At 40.5% G+C, this 24,691-nt stretch overlaps 2 protein-coding genes across 10 annotated transcripts in view; both read left to right on the plus strand.

The window, feature by feature from the left end:
• Positions 1–894, plus strand: part of LOC129775990 (centrosomin) — a 96,712-nt gene extending 95,818 nt beyond the window's left edge. For all 8 annotated transcript variants that reach the window (XM_055781317.1, XM_055781322.1, XM_055781318.1 and 5 more), the window contains one exon: positions 38–894. In XM_055781317.1, the coding sequence (XP_055637292.1) occupies positions 38–348 (311 nt within the window). In that variant the 3' untranslated portion in view covers positions 349–894. The remainder of the gene's footprint in view (positions 1–37) is intronic.
• Positions 895–5,174: 4,280 nt separating this feature from the next.
• LOC129777896 (ubiquitin-associated domain-containing protein 1) lies at positions 5,175–24,691 on the plus strand. Of its 2 annotated transcripts, XM_055784470.1 has the most exons (8): positions 5,183–5,304; positions 5,367–5,714; positions 6,345–6,676; positions 6,739–6,899; positions 6,958–7,163; positions 7,225–7,663; positions 23,743–23,881; positions 23,942–24,691. In XM_055784470.1, the coding sequence occupies exons 2-8, from the start codon at positions 5,443–5,445 to the stop codon at positions 24,094–24,096; spliced, it is 1,704 nt and encodes a 567-aa protein (XP_055640445.1). In that variant the 5' UTR covers positions 5,183–5,304; positions 5,367–5,442; the 3' UTR covers positions 24,097–24,691. The 2 variants fall into 2 exon arrangements, with proteins under 2 accessions (XP_055640444.1, XP_055640445.1); XM_055784469.1 differs by having other exon boundaries at positions 5,175–5,714.

The raw sequence follows: 24,691 nt of genomic DNA on the forward strand, positions 1-24,691 counted from the left end.
ATGCATGAAACTAAATTCGATCCATGTCTATCCCCAGCCGATACCGAGCTCAACTCGTCAGCACTGGATGCCAGCGACACCAAACCCGCAATCCATGATTGCGCCAAGATCGAGGCCGATTATGCCGAACTGAAACGACGTTACAAACAAACCAGACGCCACCTGGAACTGGCCTACGATAGTATCAAAACGTCCAACAAACGCAAGGAACAGCTCGAGCGTGACATCAAACAGCAGATCCAGAAGACGAACGTAGTTCTCAAGACAGTCCGGACCAACATGACGAACGAGCTGGAGAAAGTCTCCCCCGGCAGTACGAATTCCCAGACCCAGGGCAGGAGAAGCTGAAAGCAGCAGCGCGTTGACCATATCCACACACTGAGAACTCATCATTCCTATAAAGATGCATACTCTTCCCCGTATTAGCAACGAATGCGCCTTCCGGTGGTTCTCGACTGTAGTATTTAGGCCTCCCGTTCCGCCTTCCTGTCTGTCCAGCGTTATTTGATGGCTATAGTACCCGTTGTCGTTGTTGATTGATATATTTGTTTTGTGCCATTTTGGTAATAGTTGCAGAAAGAAAGAAGGGTTGTAAAAAGTACTCTGAACATAGAAGAAAAAACAAAAGCATGTACATTTCGCGTGTGAAAGCCTAGGCGTTGTAGAAAGCGTAGAATAGAATAAGGTTTTTTTTCTTTATTATTAGCTCTAGACCATATTTTACTACCAATTTGGTTTGACATTGTTTTTAGCAAGCAACTGACTGAAATATTTTCCTTTTCTAATTTAGTATTGCAACAGAAGCGCACACACAACGCACACTAATTTATTTGTGACACATTTGTCGATATATTAACTGATGTTGTTTCTGATTAAACCAGTTTTTAAATTGAACTATTGAGTGTGTCGTTTGCCTCACGCCGTTGGGATATCACATTTTTCCTTGTCCAACCCGATCAGGGTGAATCGGGGCCCCAAATCTTCGAAGGTGAAAAATGAAGACCGACTCTACTCTCAGTAGCTTCGCTTCGACTAGAACTGCTTCTGCAGTCGCCGTCAACAAAAAGTGAATTGACTAGCGTTGACTAGCGAGGATGACTGATGAACTTGTCCAGTCAGTGATTATTCTAACTGACTCGACTAATGAATACAAATCTGTCTCTTCATTCAACTGACTTCAATCCACATTTCTACTCCCCTAGGAACGAAATTGTTACCCGTGTACGCAATCTTATTTATACGTCCATATTAAGAGGAACGAAAACGTTATTTCTGATGCAAAAAAGTAGTTACCCCATCCAGGCTTGGAAAAAAATCGTATCCAAATTCGTTCGACAACACTCATTCACAGATAAAACTCATCCTTCTATTCTCCGATTATGTCTCACTATATTTTAGACAGAAAACAATCATCTATCATCTTCGCAAAGTTCATTCACGAATTCATCGCAAAGTATTGGGCCTGATCACGAACGTCACTTCACGGTGAAAACGAAATGAATTGGAAGCAATTTGTATGGGCCTAAAGGTAGGTTTAGAGTTCCCGTGAACGTGAACGCGGACAAACACTTTTTTGTTAATAATTCATCAGTCCATATATAAAACGCGAGGAAAACATCTTGAAACGATAGGAAGAAACATTTTCTAGTTGAAAAACATGTTTAAACACAATTCATATTGATAAAAGTGGATTAATTCAATATTTCACAACGATTCTGAATTTCCACCGTGGAATCGAGATGTTGGTGAACTCACCATAGTTCACCGACTTCGGTGAACGTGAACGTTAAAAAAGTGGTGAATATAGACGTCAAAATATTTCCCCGTTCATGTTCACGTTCGAATGTCCCAAGGCATTCTGAAAATTATTTCACCGTGAACTTAAAAGGATATGTTTAGCAATTCTCAAGTTTTCAATGAAAATTTTGATATGGATGCAATTTCCTTCAATCGGATCTTTGCGCGGGTTGAAAAACTTCGTTGCTTCGGGTTGATTCGTGAACAATTGTATATTTTATCCGAATTACTTTATTGAAGATCGATGTTTATTTGCTTCACGTTTACTGCAGAACTTATAATATGAACGTGAACGTGAACAAAATCATTCTATTCACCACGATTTTTTTAGTTGTTTGTTCGCAATGTAGTTCACCGTGAAATGATCGTACTATTCCACCACCTGTTCAAGTTCACGTTCACGTGAACTCTAAACCAGGCCTAATCACGAACGACAATTCACGGTGAAAACAGAATGAAATGCATACAAACTGCATACAATTCGTTTCGTTTTCATCGTGAAGTGACGTTCGTGATCAATTCCTATGCGTTTCATTCCGTTTTCACCGTGAAGTGACGTTCGTGATCAGCCCCATTGTCTCGATTCCTTTCATCTATTCTCAGAGAATTTTGCATTCTCTCATTTGTCTCGTTGACGTTAGATGGTGAGAGAATCAGATTAGAATCTATTACTTTTTTTTCAATTCTCATACAATTAAAATCATTCGTTTTTCACTCAAACAGCAATCATTGAAACAGCATTGATCGCAGCAGTAAAATACAGGGAGGTAGTCGAAATCGAGTTGTTTCCTGTTCACTATTACGATGACTTCTTTAGTACTGAAGTGGAGATTGATGGGGAACGAATTTGGTTGATGAATTCGTTTATCTTGGTACGCTTGTGACTTGTGACAACGATATGAGCCGTGAAGTGAAACGTCGAGTTGCAGCTGCGAACAGGATCTTCTGCGGACTACGTAACCAGCTAAGGTCCCTTAGTTTGCAAACTCATACAAAACTAGGGCTGTATAGGACGCTGATCCTCCCGGTGGTCCATTGCGGACATGAAGCATGGACGCTGAAAGAAGCTGACCGACGAGTGCTCGGAGTTTTTGAGCGTAAAGTTCGATCGCAGAACTTTACGCTCAAAAACTTGGCGGTAAATTGGAAGATGGAGTGTGGCACAGACGCATGAATCAATTTGATTTTCAATTAAAAATTGAACAAAACCCGCGAATAGACCCCATCATATTTCTTGTTGAAGAGTATTTCTTGTATCTTCCATATTTTCTTTATCTGGCAACCCGGAATAATACAATGTTAACGCCGTTCACAATGCTCACTTGTATGCAATAAGTAATCGTTCAAGTTTTTCTCACTTTAAGATCTTTGTTGCTCTGACAGTTCGTCTTGTTCACGGAAACGGAAACAAAATAAAAAATAAAATCCCGTGTCATTACCAGAGCTCTACATAGTCATATATCGAATTCGTTTTTGTTCAGTTTCAACCCCAGTGTCGCACTAACTGCTGTCAAAACGTTTTTTTATTCACTCAGTTTCAATCTAGTATCCACCTCGGTGACGTCTTTAGAGAACCCCTATTGAACTAATAAGAGCCAACATATCGAGTATCCCACTGACATTTTACCTTTGTTTTCACATGAATTTTGTATCCCACTGACAGTTCTGCTTGAGATTTTGCTAACGATCCTAGCATCAATCATAGCACCCGGCTGCTAGTATCGCACTAGGTATGCCCGAAAGCTGTTAGTTTCGCAAGGGATGTTTCACGGGTTGGCACTCGGGTTCACCAATACAACTATACTGAACTGTCAAGTTCCGAGTATTGTTTTGGAAAATCTAAAAATAAAGACTATGAAAATGGAAAACCTGCAGCTTTTGTTTTTTGTATTATTAGAATCGTAATCCAATTCGGAATCTGATTTTGAAGAGTATATTCGCGTAGACGGCATTAAGCTTCGTGTGCTTTCATTGGGAGGCGAAAATAATGATAGATATTCAGGTGGAATAAACATGCTTTCAAAATCAAAATTATTAGTGAAAATATACCTTAACGTATCGAATATTTATTTTATGTGATGAAATATAAGGTTTTTTTCCGATATCGCAGAAACATCGAACGAAAACTGTGTCTAATGATGATTTTATATTATAATAGTATATTATATTATAATATTATAATAAATGCATCGACAAATGGTTAAGTGAGTGTCAGAACTACATGTGTGTTAGGTAAACAAACAATGGGGTCTATTCCGAGAGTCGCTCCACGACGTGACAGTCAATTTGCGCATGTCTCTGTATTCTGAGAATCGATGTAATTAAAAAATTGCTAGGTGCAATGACCTCTGTTCGTTTCTCATTGTACTTCCGAGTCGCCCGACTCTTAGAATAGGGTGAGAATTGTCATATAACTCCGAAGGCAAAAATCTCACTCATACCGACGTGACTCTCAGAATAACCCCCAAAATGAAGTAAAAATTTTCATTCAAACTTTTATATTTTTACACTGCACTTGGCCCTTCTAATCTGATAGAGAATAATTTACCTCCCAAGCACTAATATCGCTACCAGACGTTGTAAACAAAACACAATACGCTTGTGCAAAAGCTCGCTCGTGATCAGTCTGTCTCTTTCACGCTCCAAGCAAATAATTCCCCTTCTGCTTTCTTCCGTACTGTTTTCATATACCGCTCCCCTAACCAACTTAGTGACGAAACGGTCGCACCTTAAGATATACTTCTAGGCGCCTTGGCTATAAGTTCGTTGGTTTGAGTTCACGATGGGTAGACAATAAACCGTCCATTGATGGGGTAACTTCTTTTTTGCATCAGAAATCATGTTCTCGTTCTTCTTTATATGGACGTAAAAATAAGATTGCGTACGCGGGTAGAAATTTCGTTCCTAGGGGAGTAGAAATGTGGATTGAAGTCAGTTGAATGAAGAGGCAGATTTGTATTCATTAGTCGAATGAGTTAAAATAACCACTGACTAACCACTAGTTCACCAGTCATTCTCGCTAGTCAACGCCAGTCAATTAATTTTCTAGTCAATTCACTTTTTATTGTGGGCGACTGTCAAAGCAGCTCTAGTCGAAGCGAAGCTACTGAGAGTAGAGTCGGTCTTCATTTTTCACCTTCGAAGATTTCGGGCCCTGGCCATTACTATCTAGCTGCATATGTTAAGGTAGAGCAAATTAGTTTTTTTTTTCCAGAATGAAGTTATTAGAACGAACGCAAAAATTTAGATTGAATAATTTACTTTAATCTAATTGCGTGTTTGTGATTAAATCGATAATAATGACGTCATCATTTTTCTGTATATCACCTCATACTTGGCAGCCGTGATTTTGTTTATTTTCGATCTGCGCGTATATTTTTCTCAGTGACTGACTTCGCACCACAGTAATACACACAATATTCAGACGCGGTAACATATCGGAGTGTGGTTCGGAGAGGCAAGAGATATCAGGAAAGAAAAGTTATCGACAATGTTGCTGTCCCATCCGTACGAAAAGCGGCCGTGAAGTGGCTCAATGTAATAATATCATTTGTATATGACCCAATTAGGGGCGTGTGTGTGACTGCTGTGGCTAGTCGAGAAGGACAGGTGCAATCGGAGTGAGTACTGTGTTTTCGTCGGAAGATGATTCCCTGGATGCGTGAGAAGATAGCCGAAAGGAAAGCCCGCTGGCAGCAGTCGAGAAAACAGCGCGGAGACGCGACTGCATCGGGCGATTTCGAAGATGAATCCTCCGGCAGTGCGAGTAGTTCATCGGCAGCGACCAATGCGTCGTCTTCTCCTGCTGGGTCAAGCTTCCGGGGGAGTCCTTCGAGAGGTTTCCGATTTTCCTCGAAGCATCATCACTCAAAACAACAGCAGCAACAGCAGGCTACGACTTCCGCTGATCGATCAAAGTGAGTTATTTTTCCTTCGAAACCCCTCTCGAATTTATTTCTATTGTGTGTTACGTTGTTTTGCTCCATCCATACGCAATGAAGCGAATTCGCAAAACTATCGGCGCTTGGTTTGCGCTTCGCCGTCAAGATGCGATTGGCACCAACAATCTCAGCAGCGATGATGTCAGTGGTGTGGGGGCTACCGAGAGGCTAGGGCAAAGGTGAGCGGTCACCTTTTATCATTTAATTTTATTGCCGCTCGGCTTGCCCAGTGGGCATTAATAATTAATGTGTGTCCCGAAACTTTATACCTATGTGTGTTTTTCGGTGTTTGAGCTACGAGATAACCAGTCCTACGGCCAATTAGCTTCTGAGTATACTGTGTAATGAGTAAATGTGCCCATGAATAAGCGATAATAAATGGAATAATGCCAAATGAACATCCTACTTTTCTGAATAGTGACCGCATCCTATCGTGATGTAGGATCATTATCTCTTTATTTGCCTTTGGCGCATAATTCGCAAGTGGTATGCAAAGTTTGCAAATGTCTTCAGTATTGATTAACATATTCATGGGTTGTAGCGCCAGGGGGCAACTGAAAGAGGTCGGGTCGTATGCCACACAATATTAACGCAATCTTTTTTCAGATGTCACAGTTCCAGCTCTGTCCGGCCTGGGTCCAGCTCCGCATCAAGCGCTGCCACAACCTTGGAGGAAAGTTTACCGAGGGAAGGAGCTGTCTTGCTCAGAATCATCAGTCCACGGGGCGGCATCGTGTGCGTAGAGATTGCCAGAACCAGCAATGGAATTCAGCTGAAAATGCACGCTCTGGAGAAGTTCTCGAGTTGCTCGTTTTCACTGCCCCATTTTTCCACCAATATTGAGGAAGTGGTGGAAAAGTACAAGCTGATAAGGGTTCGAAATAGATTGGTCTTTCAGGATGGGGACACGCTGGAAAAGTTGGACGTAACTAACGAGGGTAAGTAGATGTCGACTTGGAAGTTAATTCCCTCTGACTGTAGCTTCCTTTAACTTACACAGAGGAGTTCCTACTGGTGGTGAAACGCACTGATTTCATTCCTCCGGAGAAGAATTCAAAGGGACCATCGCTCGCGGATGTTTTAGCCGCCACTAAACATGTTTCGCTTACCTCTACCAATCAGCCAAATGCCAATTTGAATGTGGCCATGCTGCCGACCGATGTGAGACTTCCGGTTCATCTGATGGGATTGTTTGTATTGATATGTTTCATACTTTCAGTTGCAGCAAGACCTCAGACGTATACTTATCTCGCTTGCTCGAGCTTCTGCCTTTGTGATAGGAACGGGACCGTGCGCACTAAAACTGATAGCCCTGTTTAACCAGCGGTTAATCAACCGGAGGCGACATCAGGTGCGCTCGATCGAAACGCTGCTCGAAATGGGTTTCTCGCTGGATAAAATCCACCAAGCATTGGAAGTTACAAAGTATGTTACGAAACAAATATTATGGCAGATTGAGAATTTCTGTTTATTTTTTTGCTTAAAGAAATGTCTTTCCTGCTGCCCTCGATTGGCTGATACAGAACGATAGCTCGGCGAAGCTGCTAAACTGTGATAAAACAACAACCGGTCCAACTGTTGTGGGTAACGAAAATAATGAAGCATCAACCAGTAGTGGTTCCCCTACCACGATATCGGCGAAACAGAACTTTGAAGACGTTAGCTACTCTAACCTTGATTCGATGAATGATGACGGAACCACTGGCGCTAGGCAGAATGATGCTGGAAACGAAGAAATCGACGACAAACCACGTTTCGAAGAGAAAATGGAACACGTGGAAACACTGTTGGATATCATTCGACAGTACTCCGATCGGGACGTTTTTCCTGCGCCGGAGATGGTGACGTCGATTGTAGAGATGGGCTTCGACGAACGGCACGTTCAGGAGGCTCTGGTGGCGACCAGGAACAACCAGGCGGCCGCTGTAAGTAGACGGGTTTTTTGTGTATTTTGTCTCGTGAAGATGATAATAGGTCAAAGAAGTTCACGTTTCGAGTAAGTGAATGTACAAATGAAGATCGTAGTATCACCCTCTATTAGAAACATGACGCACTTTTAATTTTAATACAGTAGTCTTACTGGTCGCTTCTGGAATATTTTGAGGGCAGATTGTTTGGATTTGTTTGATATTAAGAGTATTTAGAGTAAATACAGGATACTCGGATGGTGATATCGGAGTTTGAACTCTCTGTTGGCCACTGAGCCATTTTATTCCAAGATCTCTCCATGCGTTCATTTGAATTCAATGTTATGTCTGTGCGCAGAACATTGGTGTCTGTTCACAGCTGCAAGTCCCTTGCCAAATCAAGAACTTCTGGTAGATTTATCAACGGAAACGGACCTAAACGAACTGGGGACTGTCCAAAATACATCTTCACGAACATTTTGTCATCCATTAGCATGCATGCGTCCTGTTTGGTTGATTGCAGGCACGGGAATTACAATAACCTTCTCAAATACGGATTCTCCGGATAGTACTTTGGTTAGAGTTGTATTTTTGGCGATGTCGTAATTCGAGAGACCCATGTTTGCCTTAATTGTTCTCAATATCTTCAATCTCAGTTTCTGATCGTAAGTTCGATTACGACGCGTCGTCTGATCCATCCGAACAACAGATATACGTTCACGGAAACGTTTCAGTATATCATACAGGTCCCTATTCAGCCACTTTAAGTGATTTCGCGATTTTAGTATCTGACCACATCGAATGTTTAATGATGGTGTCCAGAATCAAATTTCTTCTCTCGGCATTCATCCTGCACAACTTTTTCAAAACAAAACGAATCATCTGATCCTCGATCAATCCTTGCATTTGGTAAACAAATGACGCCATATTGATTTTGATTTTGGTTAGCCTATATTCCAGGTGTATGGCACGATTATCGCTATCTCACTCTACCTAACGTCATCGCATATCTCACTATCTCTCTGCTGTAAAAGTTCATCATCGACATCACGATATGTCAGATGATGGTAAATTGGTAATTCCCGATGGTGTCGACGTCTGGTGGCGACTTCAAATTAGGGCCATAATTTGTGTCCCAAACTCGTTAGTGTAATCTCTATCAGATTAGAAGACACGAAGCCGGTTTTTAAATTTTAAAATTTGAATGGAAATTTTCACATCATGTTATTTAATTACTTGAAACACATATTCCTGACTTTCATTCAACCATATGGCTATACAATTCGAACATTGTTACTGAATTTTTTCATTATAATATAAAGTTGGCTTCATAAACAATTTTCGTATGAGACTTTTTCCCCACCTGCAAACAATGATGTTTTTGGTTTCAATAGAATTTTAATTTGATATGGAAAAGCTAATTTTCATTCATAATTTTAATTTGGAAAACGTTCATTCCGACTCAAAATCAGCTATTCGTTAACGCTCCCCTAAACTAGTAAACGAAGCACAATGCCGCTAACGCGGATCGCTGTTCTGAAGAAAACAAATACTTTTGATGTTTGAGATGTTGGCACCAAAAACATGGCGGGTGTCATACAGCTGCTATATTCAATTGATGTCTAACCCCTGGACCTTTGGGGGCGCCAAAATTCTAGAATTTTCAAAAGCAATTTTTTCTCCGAATTATATTTCATCTTTCAGTTGAGTAAAAAGACATCTATCATGAGTAGTTGCTTCTTTCCGTACATGAAACCAATAACCTCTCTTTGATTTTCGAAAAATTGGAACACCCAACACCATATTACACCAATACCCTGTTGAATTTTCCATTACGTATACCTGGGCGCCTCCGTGCTATGCGATGTTTTACAGTTATTTAAGCAATAACACGTTCTTTGTTCAAATTGAATAGGATTTTGAAAAGTAAGTTGATAGAGTAGACACCTAAGTGTAATTAAAGTGATAAATTTGAAAAAAATGGTATTTTTTGGGGCGCCATTTCCATAGTCTGCCAGGGGCGCTGTCTACCCTCACTACGCTGCTGCCTGTCATCCGCCGTTTTTGTTGTTTTCCTTAGCAAAGTGGCTAAGTGCATTGTCCACTGTTGTTATCAATTTACAAAGTGTAAACGATTGAAAATCTCCAGAAAGTAATAAAAACTGAACGATACAGGTACGCTGCATTGATTTAATAGTTTTGACGTAGGACTACGTCTAACCGGAAGATATAGGGGGTGAAATGGAAATCTAAGCACTGAACAAGTAGGAAAAAATGCAAGATTTGAAACGCTTATAACTTGAGCATTTCTCAATAGATCGCAAAGGTTTTTGCATCAATTGATAGGAAATATATCTACGCATCTATCATAACGAATAACATTTCATTTTTCTTGAGATAAATAATTCAATAATTGTGAAATATCAAGCATTGTCAAAATGCACTATGTGCCCATTTTTGATTGGTCCATTTTGTGCTACTCAAATCGTACCGACCAAAACGGGCAACCAGAGCAGCAGCGAAATAGAATGAAGCACGATTGGAAAGGAAAAAGGAAAAAAAGAAAGAAACATTGGTCGCAGTCTCACACATGCGTAATTCTTGAGTCAGCCAGTCAGCTTAAAAATCCCCGCACCGCTGCCGTAACGATCATTCTCATTCGAACCGTACACCACATCGGTTCGCATCACAACACATCAACAAACCAACCCAAGCAGCCATGTCTGGTCATGGTAAAGGAGGAAAAGTGAAGGGAAAGGCAAAATCCCGCTCGAACCGTGTTGATCTGGAGTTCCCCGCAAGGGTAGCTAGGCCGAGCGCGTTAGTATCAGTGCATCAGTCCACCTAGCCGGCGTTATATAGTTTCGGCCGCCGAAGTGGAAAAGCTGCTCGCGACGATAAGAAAACTCGCATTCAGAACAGACCACATTCGGTTCGGTGGACATCAAGACAACAACAGGCAGTTGCAGCGAGTGGCAAACGCAATCGCAAAACGACAGCAGGTAGCGGAAGAAAAAAGTTTGTTCTTTATACAATCTGCTTTGGTGGCAAAACCAGAACAAGGCGGCATCGAGGGCGTTCGAAATGGTTTTTCTTAAAACCACGAGTACTAAGTTTTCTAAATTGGAACCATTCCATAAAACAAGGCGCTTTTCAGGGCCAATAAACCTTCCAAAAAAGAGTTTAGGAAATACAGTTCAATGCTTTCTAAAACATTATCCAAAATAATAATAAAACACAAATTGATTTTTTCATAATTTGTTTGCCAGGATCTGATGAGTATGTAAATTTGGCAGTTGTTCTGAGCTTATTGATTTTCACCAATTCTTAAATTGTTTCTAGATTGAAAGTACAGTAATTTACACTTATCTCGACATTTAGCTAATTGGACGGACCTGTAATGCGACATATTTAGTTGGACATTTTTGTAAACATAGAGTTCGGGGTCCATATTATGACCCCACGTTGAAAGTCGACACTGTATCACTGTCATCGCAAATGATCAATTACAGGTTAAAATTACCTCCAATCCGATACTGAGTGGTGGTAATGCGACGTGCCATTGAATGTAATTTACTGTAAAATATGTCACAAGCTGGATGGGAAGAAATTTTCCATCTGTGAAAGCTGTGGCGAGTGGCAAAAGCAATCGCTAAACAGAAAGGTTTAGCCGAACAAGATGGGGATATCGAGTAATAACAAAACAATAAACTCTTTAGATTGAAGATAATTTTGTGATCCGGAAAAGGACCCTTTTTAGCCTGCATGTGAATCCAACGAGCGAACAAATCGTAATGAATGTATTTTTTTGCCATCGCTCCCTTTTAACGCTCATTCGTTCGTCTCGTTGGACTCGCCCCTCTGGCTGAGTCTGCCGATTTGTCTCTATCCTGTGAGTGTGTACCGCTAGAGTATAAAACACGCGGACCCCAACAAAATATCTTATTTTCTTTCAAACCATATACCCGTGTGGTTGTACGGCATCGGCATCGTGGACGTAACAAAGGAGGACAAGTTAAGGGAAAGGCAAAGTCTCACTCGAACCGTGCAGGTCTCCAGTTCCCTGTTGGTCGCATTCACTGATTGCTCCGCAAGGGTAACTAGGCCGAACGGATTGGTGCCGGAGCACCAGTATACCTAACAGCGATTATAGAGTTTCGGCTGTCGGACTGCTCGAGTTAGCTTGCAAAGCTGCTCACGACAATCAGAAAACCCGCTTCAAGAACAGAGCAGCTTCGGTTCGGCGCTCATCAAGGCAACAATTAGTTTCAGTGAGTGGCAAAGTGTTTCTCCGGCACGTCGCATTAAATGTAATTTACTAAACAACATGTCACAAGCTGGATGGGAAGAAATTTTCCAACTGTGAAAGCTGTGGCGAGTGGCAAACGCAATAGCTAAACAGGAAGGTTTAACCGAACAAGATGGGAATATCGAGTGATAACAAAAACACAACACCAAAGGTTCTTTTAAGAACCATCAACATATTCATAAAGAGTAAAAAGTAAACTAATCCATTTTTCAGGTAGATAGGTAGGTATTCACGTAGGAGAAGAAAATAAAACAATATATTTAAAATATATATTTAACAAAAGCTGTCCCCTTTGTATAGTCCTACGTCACTCCGGTTATGTCCCCGACATTACCCACCCGTCTTTTTTCACATCTTTTCATTGCAAATTCGATCGGTTATCACCAAAATAAACATGGCTGGAACCAAGGCGCCTAGAAGTATATCCTAAGGTGGGCCAACTTCCTAAAACCACTCTTCAGCCATCTTGGAAGTCTACTGTGTTTTGTTTGTAAACAAAACACAATACGCTAGGGCCGAAGCTCGCTCGTGATCAGTCTATCTCTTTCACGCTACAAGCAAATAATTCCCCTTCTGCTTTCTTCCGTTCTGTTTTCATATACCGCTCCCCTAACCAACTTAGTGACGAAACGGCCTCACCTAGTACCATAGACCCGTCTTGGCTGGAACAAGGACACCCATGTTTCTACTTGTTTTTTATTCTACCCAACAGATTTCATTTGCTATATTGCGATGAGTAAAACAAACGCCGATCAGAAACACATGCAATAGGTTAGGTCGAAAATAGCATACGCTGTGAAAATTACGAGAATCGAATTTTCCTTTCGAAAGCACGGAATTCCGTATTCAACAATGCGCGACACTGGGAAAGTATTCCAGACCACGTCCTGGAAAAGCAACCGTTCTCGATGCCACAGAAGAACGAATAGTTGAATGGCTGTTAGCCGAAACAAAAGCTGGAATCCCCGTGAACACAAAGAGATTACTGTTAAGTGTAGCACATTGAGTGAGAAAATCAGCTCGTTCCAATCGATTTAAAACGGGATACCGCCTCGTAATTGGATCAATGGGTTTGTTAAACGGCATCCAGGAATATTGAAACGGGTGCCAAGCGTATTGTCAAAGCATCGTGTAGCTATTTCCAAGCAACAAATCAGGAGCCTGTTTCGCGAATTCCATGAGTATTTCGAAGAAGAAGCGCTGGCCAATGTGTTGAAATTTTCGGAACAGATGTTCGATTTGGATGAAACAGCAGTACGTACAATACCTACAAAAAAAAACTGGTTATAGCTGGTTCCGACCGAAAAAACGTCCAGGCAAAGGTAGTTAACACCGATCGAGAGTCTTACACTGCCCTGTTTTGTGGTAACGCAGCCGTGCAGTTAGCTGCAATGTTGATTCTACACCGGTACAAATCCAGGATGCCAAAAGAAATCTGGCAGAGCTTGACCGAAAGCTGGGTCGCAGCAAGAACGGGATCGGGTTGGATGTCCCTGATTGTTCCCGTTTCTTAAGGATGTTTTTTACCATTGGCTTGTCCAGCAGAAAATAAAGTTCCCTATTACTATCTTCCAAAATTGACATAAGTCACAGTCACAGTCTTAAGAGACGATGCTGCTATGCACGGACAAAAAACCTTATTTCTGGTTCATCATCCACAAGATTCCACTCAAATCATTTAGCTGCTGGACGTCAGCTTTTTGAGAACACCTACACCTACAATCGACATTGATCAACGGTTTCCGGCGATGTGGATTGTATACGTTAGATCCTGGTGCTGTTAATTATTCAGGTCTTATTGGAAAATCCAGTAAAGCATCTTCATCACAAGCTGTGTTGCCAATACATAAACGACATATTACCGACATTATATTCATTCGTTTATTGATTTCCGACTCATTTTACTTGTTTACAACATAAATCATTATGGAATCTACTATTTAATACGATTCATTTCTATAACAATTTGATTATTGCAATTAGGAACACCAATTAACGGAATTAGGAAAATGACGTTTTTGCCGGTTGGAATTAGGACCAAAAGGTGCAAAATATTTTCCATCATTATAGGTGGTCTGAATACAGCAACGCTCTCAACCGTATGTTTATCAGTAGTGGAACAAATACCAAGCAAGTAGCACGATTAAGAATATTATATACGCGTAAGCAGTAATTTTTAGAGCACACAAACGTTGAATATTAGCTGAGCGGTACATGGGTACTTCACGGTACGCCTACTACGACCGCTACTATAACATGAACAATGATTCCGGAGTCTAACTAAATTAAACCTTAAGAGTAAATAGATAAAATGACAGCTTGCAGCTTTATTCTTCAGCATCGACTGACGGTCAGAATTTTGGGCACAGAAAAGCTACCGGACGAATGGAACGATGCGGTTTTTTGCCATGCCGCCTATTGTGCTTTTCCAAATTATTTTCCGTCGTCTATCGCCACTAACGAACATTTTCGTGGCAGTTATCGGGCCGGCTTCATCGAAGTTTGACCTACTACTGACCAAATCTCAAACCTTTCTTGTGACAGATCATCCAGAGATGCCATGAGAGTCCTACCATTGGTTCATTGACATTGAAGCAAAATGTTCCCTATGTACAACCTTCATAAGACCGGTTGTCCCTTTCAAGCCTCTACGTCTCGTGAAGTCTTTGTCTTTGTTGTAAGAATGCAGGACTATTATGCGCTTAGCTTCGGGCTTCGCGCCCGAGTTTCTGGCGTTGCACAATAAATTACTATAATAGGTGAAATGCAGGATACAATCTCAAAGTGCTTTCGCCTTTATGGCCAAATGGTTACAAAAAACAGCGTGTTACATTTGCACATTCAATTCCTGACCCGTTGTAGAAGGAAAAGCCTTATGCCAAAATTCATCAGCATAAACCAGTCTATCACCAGTGATAGATCCAGTATTACCAGCAAGGATACAAATCGGCAGTCCGTTATAATGTTATACAAAATGTATTTCACGGGCTACCGACGAACAGAACAACATCCATTGAGCGTCCTAATTTCGACATCAGAATGCTGAAAAGTCATGATGTTATTTACTCTCGTGTCGATAAGGAGAATGCTGTTGTGATTATGGATAAGCAAGATTACGTTTTACGTGTCTTTGACATGATCGATATTGATCCATATGAAAGGCCCTATTATAGAAATCGAGGCGATAAGAATTTTACTCGTTAACCCTATTTTACTATTACAGAAAACGAGCTATTCGATAGCATCGAGCGAGTGATAACTATCGGTACAGTTTTCAGAATTTTTCGAGTTGGTTTACTTGTCGCATACCTTCAGAGAATTATTTTGTTTTGGTTTGCGTCCCTAATATTTTCCTAAGACAAGACGTGACAACTGGCTTCTTACTCTTCTTTCTGCATTTTCGTCGAGCAAGTGCTGGATAACAGGGGAGCGAGATGTGAAGGTTGTCAAATGTTATAATATTTCGGAAGATTATTTTCCCATGAAAAACATGTGTTCTTCGCATTATGTATTTTCTGAGCTGTGCCATTTTTTTGTATTAATTTTTCAACCGAATGGCACATATTTTAAACAATAAGTATTTTCCTCTTATTTTGTTATGCAACAAATTAAATGTGAAGAGATAAAGAAAACTAGAAAACATAGATTTGATAGTAGGAGTATGATATGCTGAAATACATGAATTAAATTCAAAGTTTTTTTTATTCATCAAGAGATTATGGGCCTTACCGTTTACACTTCACGATGAAAACGAAATGAACGACACGCCATTGAATTTCGTTTTACGAGTTAAAGAAAATTATGGGTATAGAATAAACACAGGTAGAATAAACACTTTTCAAATAGAAATTATGAATAAAAATAACTTCTCCGTATCAAATTAGTGTTCAATGTCAATGGAAAACTTTGCTTTCTTCATTTGGTAAAATAATATCGTACAAAAATTGTATCTGAAGATAATTTTATATTAGGCTGTCAAAAAAGTCCTGCGGTTTTTTTTTAATTTTCATTTGTTCATAAAATTAGTTACAATCATCTGTTTTAAGTCAAATATGCGCCGTTTTGTTCGATGACTTGTTCCCAACGAGATGCCAACTTCATAATACCCCTGTTATAGAAGTTCGCTTCCTTATTGAGCTTGGGTAGACTGTACAATTCGTAGTTGCTCTCCGTGATTGACCTGAACCAACCAAATTGCACAAAGAACACACAGAATGACGCTTGGGACTAGCAAATCATTCTCGTTGTGCAATTTTCGGTGATTCGAGCTTTAAATGGTCAATAACGACGCCGGCCACGTCCTTACAGTCACCAGGGGAAGGAAAGGAATGTTAGTATGATATTCGCCGCCCGGAGGCCAGAAGGGTCGCCTCTATAGCGTGGTTCCCTAGCGTTTATCAAGGAAGGGATAATTGTTAGTGGGAAGTGGTAAGAATCAGGATTCACTGTGGTAAGTGATGTGATTATGTAAACGCAATCTATTGAATGGAACTAAATTTTGAAAATCTCATATCTCAACACGCGGCAGAGATCTTTAGGTATCCTGAGAAGGAAAACTTGTAACTTGTTGTTAGATTTTAAATTTTTCTGCACATATTTGTTATCGAAATCCAATCGCAACCAATCCAATGAACCTCTGTGCGAAAATGGGGCCACTCGAATCGTATGCAATCGCGAGAAGTAAACAGCTACACAGAATTGCACCGGTGCGGCTGTCAGTGTCCCCTCGCGCCACCCTAAATCGGCCAGACCAAGCGAACAAAATAGCTCGTCTCCTTACCTTAGCTATCGTACAATCAAACCATATGTACTCGGATTCAACATAACTGCACTCAAGGCTACGTTGACAGTGGATCCGAGCTCAGACAAAAATTTGACTGCACAACTGACGAAAAAAAACAAACCACTCTGCCCGCTCGAAGCAGCAAGTCCGAACAAAGCGAGGGAAAGCAATACATCCACACCAATATCATTCAATGCAGCTGCAATCCCACGACCTTAACATCTCGTACGGCCACCTCTCGCACACAGTCGCATCCACCATCACAGTACACGAGAGTGTGTGTATGAACACTGAATCTGATTTTAAAATCCGAGTTCCTCGACCCTTTGAAAAAAAGGTTCAACATAGAATCGACGAGGAAAGACATTTGAAATTATAATTCTGCAACCACCTTATTTGGAATCCAGAATTAAAAAAAAACAACATAGTTTATAGTACAGCAGAAACTCGAAAAAAAGAGAAAAAAATAAATACAAATACATACAAACACATATACAAACATTTGCGAACAGTAGGGTTGAGTGACCAAATCCTCCTCCATTTTCCAAGTCCTTCTGTATGCAGAGAATAATATTTTTTTTGGCAACAATACAAGCTAATCACAATCTACACAAACTACTTTAGATACGCAACATAAAGTGAATTCTGACAACTCCATAATGTGAGGCACATCCTGGAGTTCAGAGTCAGTCATTTCAAGATGAATTCAAATGGCAGCTTACATTGCAACTGCTGCAGCCCAGTTAACGAAACCGAACATTAGGACGCACTCGCTAGAGAGGATGATGAATCTCACTCTCCGGATCAATCCGCCACTCGCTCAGAAACACGCTACACACACACACACATCCGCCCGTCACCTCCACATATTCGAGTCACTGATTGCAGCGGGAACTCCTGTTTTGCCTATGATTGTACTCAAATCTGGAACCGTTAACACACAGCTGCTATATGAAATGAAATGAAAAAAAATCTCTACCCACACCCACAGGAACCCACAATAAATTAAATGTAATGTTTATAATATGTATGAGATAGGAATGAAAAATAAAACTTAGCTCGTATCCTCAGTCCAGCGATGTCAGCGCTTTCTTTCGATGTGATACGTTCACTACGGCGGTGCAAAAAAAACCAAAGAACATCTTCATACTCGTTAGCAACTCCAAATCAATCACATGAAGCTAAGCATAGATTTTCCCATAACATATATTTGTAAACAGTCTTCCCGAAACCGATTACGCGACGATAAGAACACAACACGCATTTGAGAGCGCGAGAACTGAGAGAGACACGAAACCGAGAGCGTGACGAACAAGAGCACATTGCGAGAGTGCCGACAATCAGGAGCACAACGTTAGAGAAAATTCTAACTAACAAATAATTACGAACCGAAAAAAAATGGCTTCTCTCGATCTGATGTCACTTTTTATTTTTATCTGACTATAAAACATGGAATTCAACCGAATTTCACTGGTTTTCATTCTACTAGAACAATGTTCATCAGTTTCACTGGTCATGACACTTTAAAACGGCAGGAATCGCAAGCACATAAAGGTCAAAGCACGGAGCGCAAAAACACACGTCCACGCTACTCAACCCGAACTCTATAGAAGTTCGCTTCCTTATTGGCAAAAAACTCGGATAGCCAATTTTCACAGGACTCTTTTGTGGCTAACTTCTGACTACCTAGCTCGTTCGCCATGGACAAGAACAGGTGGTAGTCACTTGGTGCAAGGTCCGGATTATACGGCGGATGCAAAAGAACCTCCCATTCGAGCTCCCGGAGCTTCTGGCGCGTCACCAAAGAAGTGTGTGGCCTGGCGTTGTCCTGATGGAAGACAATGCGGCCTCTGTTTATCTGGCCTCTTCTTCATGAGTGCTACCTTCAAGCGGTCCAGTTGTTGGCAGTACAGGTCCGAATTGAGCGTTTGGCCATAGGGAAGCAGCTCATAAAAGACGGGTGGGTAATGTCGGGGACATAACCGGAGTGACGTAGGACCATACAAAGGGGACAGCTTTTGCTAAATATATATTTTAAATATATTGTTTTATTTTCATCTCCTACGTGAATACCTACTTATCTACCTGAAAAATGGATTAGTTTACTGTTTACTCTTTATGAACATGTTGGTGGTTCAGAAAAGAACCTTTGGTGTTGTGTTTTTGCGTTTTTTTTACAAACTTCTTTTGGCGTATGCACATATCGTACAATCAAAATGATGGCTGTGATAGGGAATGCATAGGTGGTCATCAGCTCATTCACTATCATATATTTCACTATTGAGCACATTACCGTACCTTGAACTGTGGTTTCGGAGACGAATGAATGGTAAGATTTGTAGTCTCCGCAAACAAAGTAAATAAAAATGAAAAAGAACTGAGGTTTTGGAGACGAACTCTACGATCTGTCGAGAAATAAACGAGCTATAAGCGTTCTGAAAAACCAACAGTAAATACAGGGACGAATGACCTTCGGATTGAAGTCCTTCAAAATAAGAGAGCAGCAGGAAATACATGTTGCTCCTTAGTTATTTTTCTATACAATGCAGATGTAACGTCAGTCAATTTTCAACATCAGTTATCAACCAAAGAAAGCAGTTCATGCTACCGAGAAAATTCGTTAATGCCATCCTGCATACAATGTGTTGTAATTTGAAGCCACTTTTAATTCGGAAACCATGTATGGGTTTGTGAAAAATGAATGATCAATTTAAAAGACCCCAACCATCAATAAGTTCAAAAACACGCATAAACAAAATAATTCAGTTCATATTATATGTCATATTATGTCACTTTAGAATTCATTGGTATTGTGAATAACTTGTAATAACTCTTCTTTGAATGGTTTAATGGCCCTGAAAAGCGCCGTGTTTTACGGAGGCTGGTTTTGCCACCAAAGCAGGTTGTATAAACAAACTTTTTCCTTCTTCTACCGCTGCCGTTTTGCGATTGCGTTTGCCACTCGCTGAAACTAGTTGTTGCCACCGAACCGAATGTGCTCAACTCGAGCACTCCGGCGGCCGAAATTCTATAACCGCTATTAGGTATACTGGTGCTCCGGCACCAATCCGTTGATGCGGTGAGATGTGAAACGATGCCATACAACCACACTGATTTACGGTTTGAAAGAGAATGATATATTTTTCAGCGGATCCGCGCGTTTTGTACTTTAGCGGTACACGCTCACAGGATAGAGACAAATCGGCAGACTCAGCCAAAGGGGCGAGTCCAACGAGACGAACGAATAAGCGTTAAAAGGCAGCGATGGCAAAAAAAAATACATTCATAGAGGCGAATGAACTGAAAAGTTTAAACCCTCTTAAAGCCAAAAAGAAGAAGAAGAAGAAAATACATTCATTACGATTTATTCGCTCGTTGGATTCAGATGCAGGCTAAAAAAGGTCCTTTTCAGGATCACAAAATTATCTTTAATCTAAAGAGTTTATTGTTTTGTTATCACTCGATATCCCCATCTTGTTTGGCTAAACCTTCCTGTTTAGCGATTGCGTTTGCCACTCGCCACAGCTTTCACAGTTGGAAAATTTCTTCCCATCCAGCTTGTAACTGTGACTGTGAGTTACTGTGCAACATAAATTATATTTAATGCGACGGGCCGAAACACCACTCAGTGTCGCATTGGAGGCGATTTTAACCTGTAATTGAACATTTGCGATGACAGTGGTACAGTGTCCACTTTTAATGTGGGGTCATAATTTGGACCCCGAACTCTATGTTTACAAAAATGTCCAAATAAATATGTCGCATTACAGGTCCGTCCAATTAGCTAAATGTTGAGCTAAATGTAAATTACTGTACTTTCAATCTAAAATCAATTTAAGAATTGGTGAAAATTGAATAATCGGGAAAGTCCCAAACCATCAATAAGCTCAGATCAACAGCCAAATTCTCATACTCAAACAAATTATCTCCTAGCAAACAAATTATGAAAAAATAAATTTGTGTTTTATTATTATTTGGGATATTGTTTCAGAAAGCATTGAACTGTATTTCGTAAACTCTTTTTTGGAAGGTTTAATGGCCCTGAAAAGCGCCATGTTTTATGGAATGGTTCTAATTTAGAAAACTTAGTACTCGTGGTTTTGAAAAAAACCATTTCGAACGCCCTCGATGCCGCCTTGTTCTGGATTTGCCACCAAAGCAGTTTGTATAAAGAACAAACTTTTTTCTTTTGCTACCTGCTGCCGTTTTGCGATTGCGTTTGCCACTCGCCACTCGCTGCAACTGCCTGTTGTTGTCTTGGTGTCCACGGAACCGATTGTGGTCTGTTCTCAATGTGGGTTTTCTTATCGTCGCGATCCTCCTCTGCTCCTTTGCCATGTCCAGACATGGCTGCTTGTGTTGGTTTGTTGATGTGATGTGATGCGAAACGATGTGGTGTACGGTTTGGATGAGAATGAGCGTTACGGCAGCGGAGCGGGGATTTTTAAGCTGACTGGCTGACTCAAGAATTACGCATGTGTGAGACTGCGACCAATGTTTCGTTCATTTTTTTTCTTTTTCCTTTCCAATCGTGCTTCATTGTATTTTGCTGCTGCTCTGGTTGCCCGTTTTGGACGGTACGATTTGAGGAGCACAAAATGGACCAATCAAAAATGGGCACAAAGTGCATTTTGACAATGCTTGATATTTCACAATTATTTAATTATTTATCTCAAGAAAAATGAAATGTTATTTGTTATGATAGATGCGTAGATATATTTCCTATTAATTGATGCAAAAACCTTTGCGATCTATTGAGAAATGCTCGAGTTATAAGCGTTCCAAATCTTGCATTTTTTCCTACTTGTTCAGTGCCTAGATTTTCATTTCACCCCCTATATCTTCCGGTTAGACGTAGTTCTACGTCAATAGATTATTCCTTGACAATCCCACCAAACACATAGCAGAACCTTCCTGGCCGTTAATAAGGGTTTGGCTACCGTCTGAGCCGCTTCAGCGGGCTTCGACCACCACCGTTTGCGCTTCACGTTATCGTAAGTGACCCACTTTTCATCGCCAGTCACCATCCGCTTCTGAAACGGGTCGATTTTGTTGCGATTCAGCAGCGATTCACATGCGTCGATACGGTCAAAGATGTTTTTTTGCGTCAACGTGTGTGGCACCCATACATCGAGCTTCTTTGTGAATCCAAGCTTCTTCAAATGGTTAATAACGGTTTGATGACTTATCCCCAGCTCTTGGCCGATGCTACGGCTGCTACTATGCCGGTCTTTCTCGGCTAATTCAGCGATTTTGTCGCAATTTTCGACGACAGGCCTTCCGAAGCGTGGCGCATCTTCGACGACCTCTACACCAGAACGAAAACGTTGAAACCATCGTTGTGCGGTGGAAATGGAAACTGTATCGGGTCCATAAACTGCACAAATTTTATTGGCAGCTTGAGATGCATTTTTGCCTTTGTCATAGTAGTACTGTAAAATATGTCGGATTTTCTCTTTATTTTGCTCCATATTTGCGACACTATAACTCACGAACGACTTAACCAAACAAAACACTGTCAAGGACTATATTATAATACCTTTCCAACAAGCTATAGTATGACTCGATACCATGAATACAACTAGAACTACGCGCTTACAACGACACCTCGCGGAAATACCGCAGGACTTTTTTGACAGCCTAATATTATAAAGATATGTTTTAGTGAGAATATCGGAAGTGTTTAGAAAATAGGTCAATTTAGGGTAAGAAAGATGTGCTTCGAGTAAATAAATAACGCCAAAGAAAAAATATCATTTTAGCAATTTAAAAGCGCCTTCGGGCCGAGCAGTAAGACTTGTTAAAAACTAATTTCGTATCCAGATATCATTGCTAACTGCTTTACGTTTGAAAAATAATTGAATGCTCTCCTCTGCTAGGCCGCTGCTATTATGTTATGCTAGATGGCAAGAGAATCACAAAAAGATGTAGGGTGGAAATTCCGATGCAATGTTTCCCTCTCTTCGGGAACTGAACACCGGACGTAATAGAAACGAAAATCTGCAAAGAATCCGTTATAGAAATTATCGCTAAATTGAAATGTGAAGGCAGCTATTATTCAATTTTGAGTATATTTGGCAACACTGTGAAAATGTTGGTAATCACATTTTTTTATATTTATCTTTGCCAATTATTTTCCTCATCAACCAATCAGAAGTCGAGTTGCAAGTGGTCCGAGTTTGACAGAAAAAGTGGTCCGGAATCGGCCCCCTATTGTCATGTCTCGTCTCAGATATTTTCCATTGGGAGACATTTCAAAAACGCTTAAATGTATGCAATTGCAACACATGAAATTGGAGCTCAGTAAAAGATTAGCTCAATTTACAAAATACGAAAATTTGCTCGGTGTGATAGTGATAGTGATTGTCGATTCTCTTCTCGATTCGATTTATGTAATAGGGCCTGAAGAAAGTAAATTTAAAAGTGGAAAACAAATAGATCCCCTCAATAGCATGATCAAGGAAGCGAACCCTTAAAACAATTTTAATATATATAATGAATAATGATTTACGTGAATAGCTACTTCAAGGCAAACTCGTTGATGGATGAAATCAATCAAGAAGAGAACGGCGAATACAAAGCATACGTGCCCATGTATCCTGTTTGAATATAGAGCCTTCTTATGTAAATTGAATCGACCGTGGCATATGATGTATCATATGTTGCAAATGGCATATATTTAAGCATTTCTGAAATGTTTCGCAAAGGAAAATATCAGGTACGCAAACCAAAACAAAATAGTTCTCTGAAGATATCCAACAAGCAAACCAAACAACTCGAAAAAAATGTGATAGTTGCACCGATAGCTTTCACTCGGTCAATGCTATGGACTTGCTCGGTATCTATAAAAGTAAAATAGAGCTAACGAGCTCGAGTTAATTTTTATCATCGACACGATTTCAATAAAAAAGCCCATTTTCAATTTCACCACTATCAGAATCCAGTAAAATATACTGGCTAGAGAAAAAAGAATATATATCTCCACTTATTCATCCCCATTTTCAGTGCGAATGGCTGCTCGGCAATCGAAGCAAGAGTCTGACAGAGCTGCGCGATGGGCTGCCGCAAAACTCTCCCATTCTTCAGGTACTTCTCGCCTCGCCTCAAGTACAAATTAGCTTAGGAAATCCAAAGATGTTCATCGGTGAGTGAGAGACATCCCACATGGCAATCGTCAATAACTCTCTCTGTCGTACCATTTCAGCACTCCTATCAATGCTGGACAATTCCTCTACCATGACGATGTGGCTTAGCGACAACGATACGGCTTCAGTCCTCGGACACATTTTGCGGACTTACCACGAGGAGAAGCACATTGTGGCAATCAATCAATTCAACAATGCACAAAGCTTTAACTAATCACTAGAAGGCGTTTAGAACTAGTAATTTAAACACAAATTAGGGGGAGGAGGGGTTGGAGGACGTAGAGTTCTTTCCAAAAAGGAATCAAACAAGGGACAACGCAGCCGGAGGGACTGTTGCTTTTACTTAAAACTAAATTCCAATCTGTAAACGCTATCCAATGAACTACGTTTTTAGATATCGTGTGCTTCATTTTTCACTGCTCTGACACACACAAAAAGGCGTGCGGAACAGAGCGGTTTCGTTCCCACGTTAGTAGTCGAGTTTTCTCTGTGATCCTTTTTTCCGTAGAAAACTTAAAACATCCCCGCTCCGATGGGATGAATGCTTTTGTTGCTTATTTTGCCGTTGAGGTGGGAATGAACTTTTTTTTTGCATTTTTAACTACACGCAGTGCCAATGACATATTCAATCGCGAGCTCCGATTCAAACAACAAGCATTTTAGCCAAACCAGAATAGTATCGAGCGCATTTAACGGACTACCAAAAGAGAGTATGTAAAAAGCATTTGACTTAATATGTTGTGATAATTTTCAGAAAGAGAGAATCAAATACAAAAACAAGGAAATAAATAGGAACGATTTTTATCGTG

The sequence above is a fragment of the Toxorhynchites rutilus genome, chromosome 3, assembly GCF_029784135.1.
Source record: "Toxorhynchites rutilus septentrionalis strain SRP chromosome 3, ASM2978413v1, whole genome shotgun sequence".
Taxonomy (NCBI): domain Eukaryota; kingdom Metazoa; phylum Arthropoda; class Insecta; order Diptera; family Culicidae; genus Toxorhynchites; species Toxorhynchites rutilus.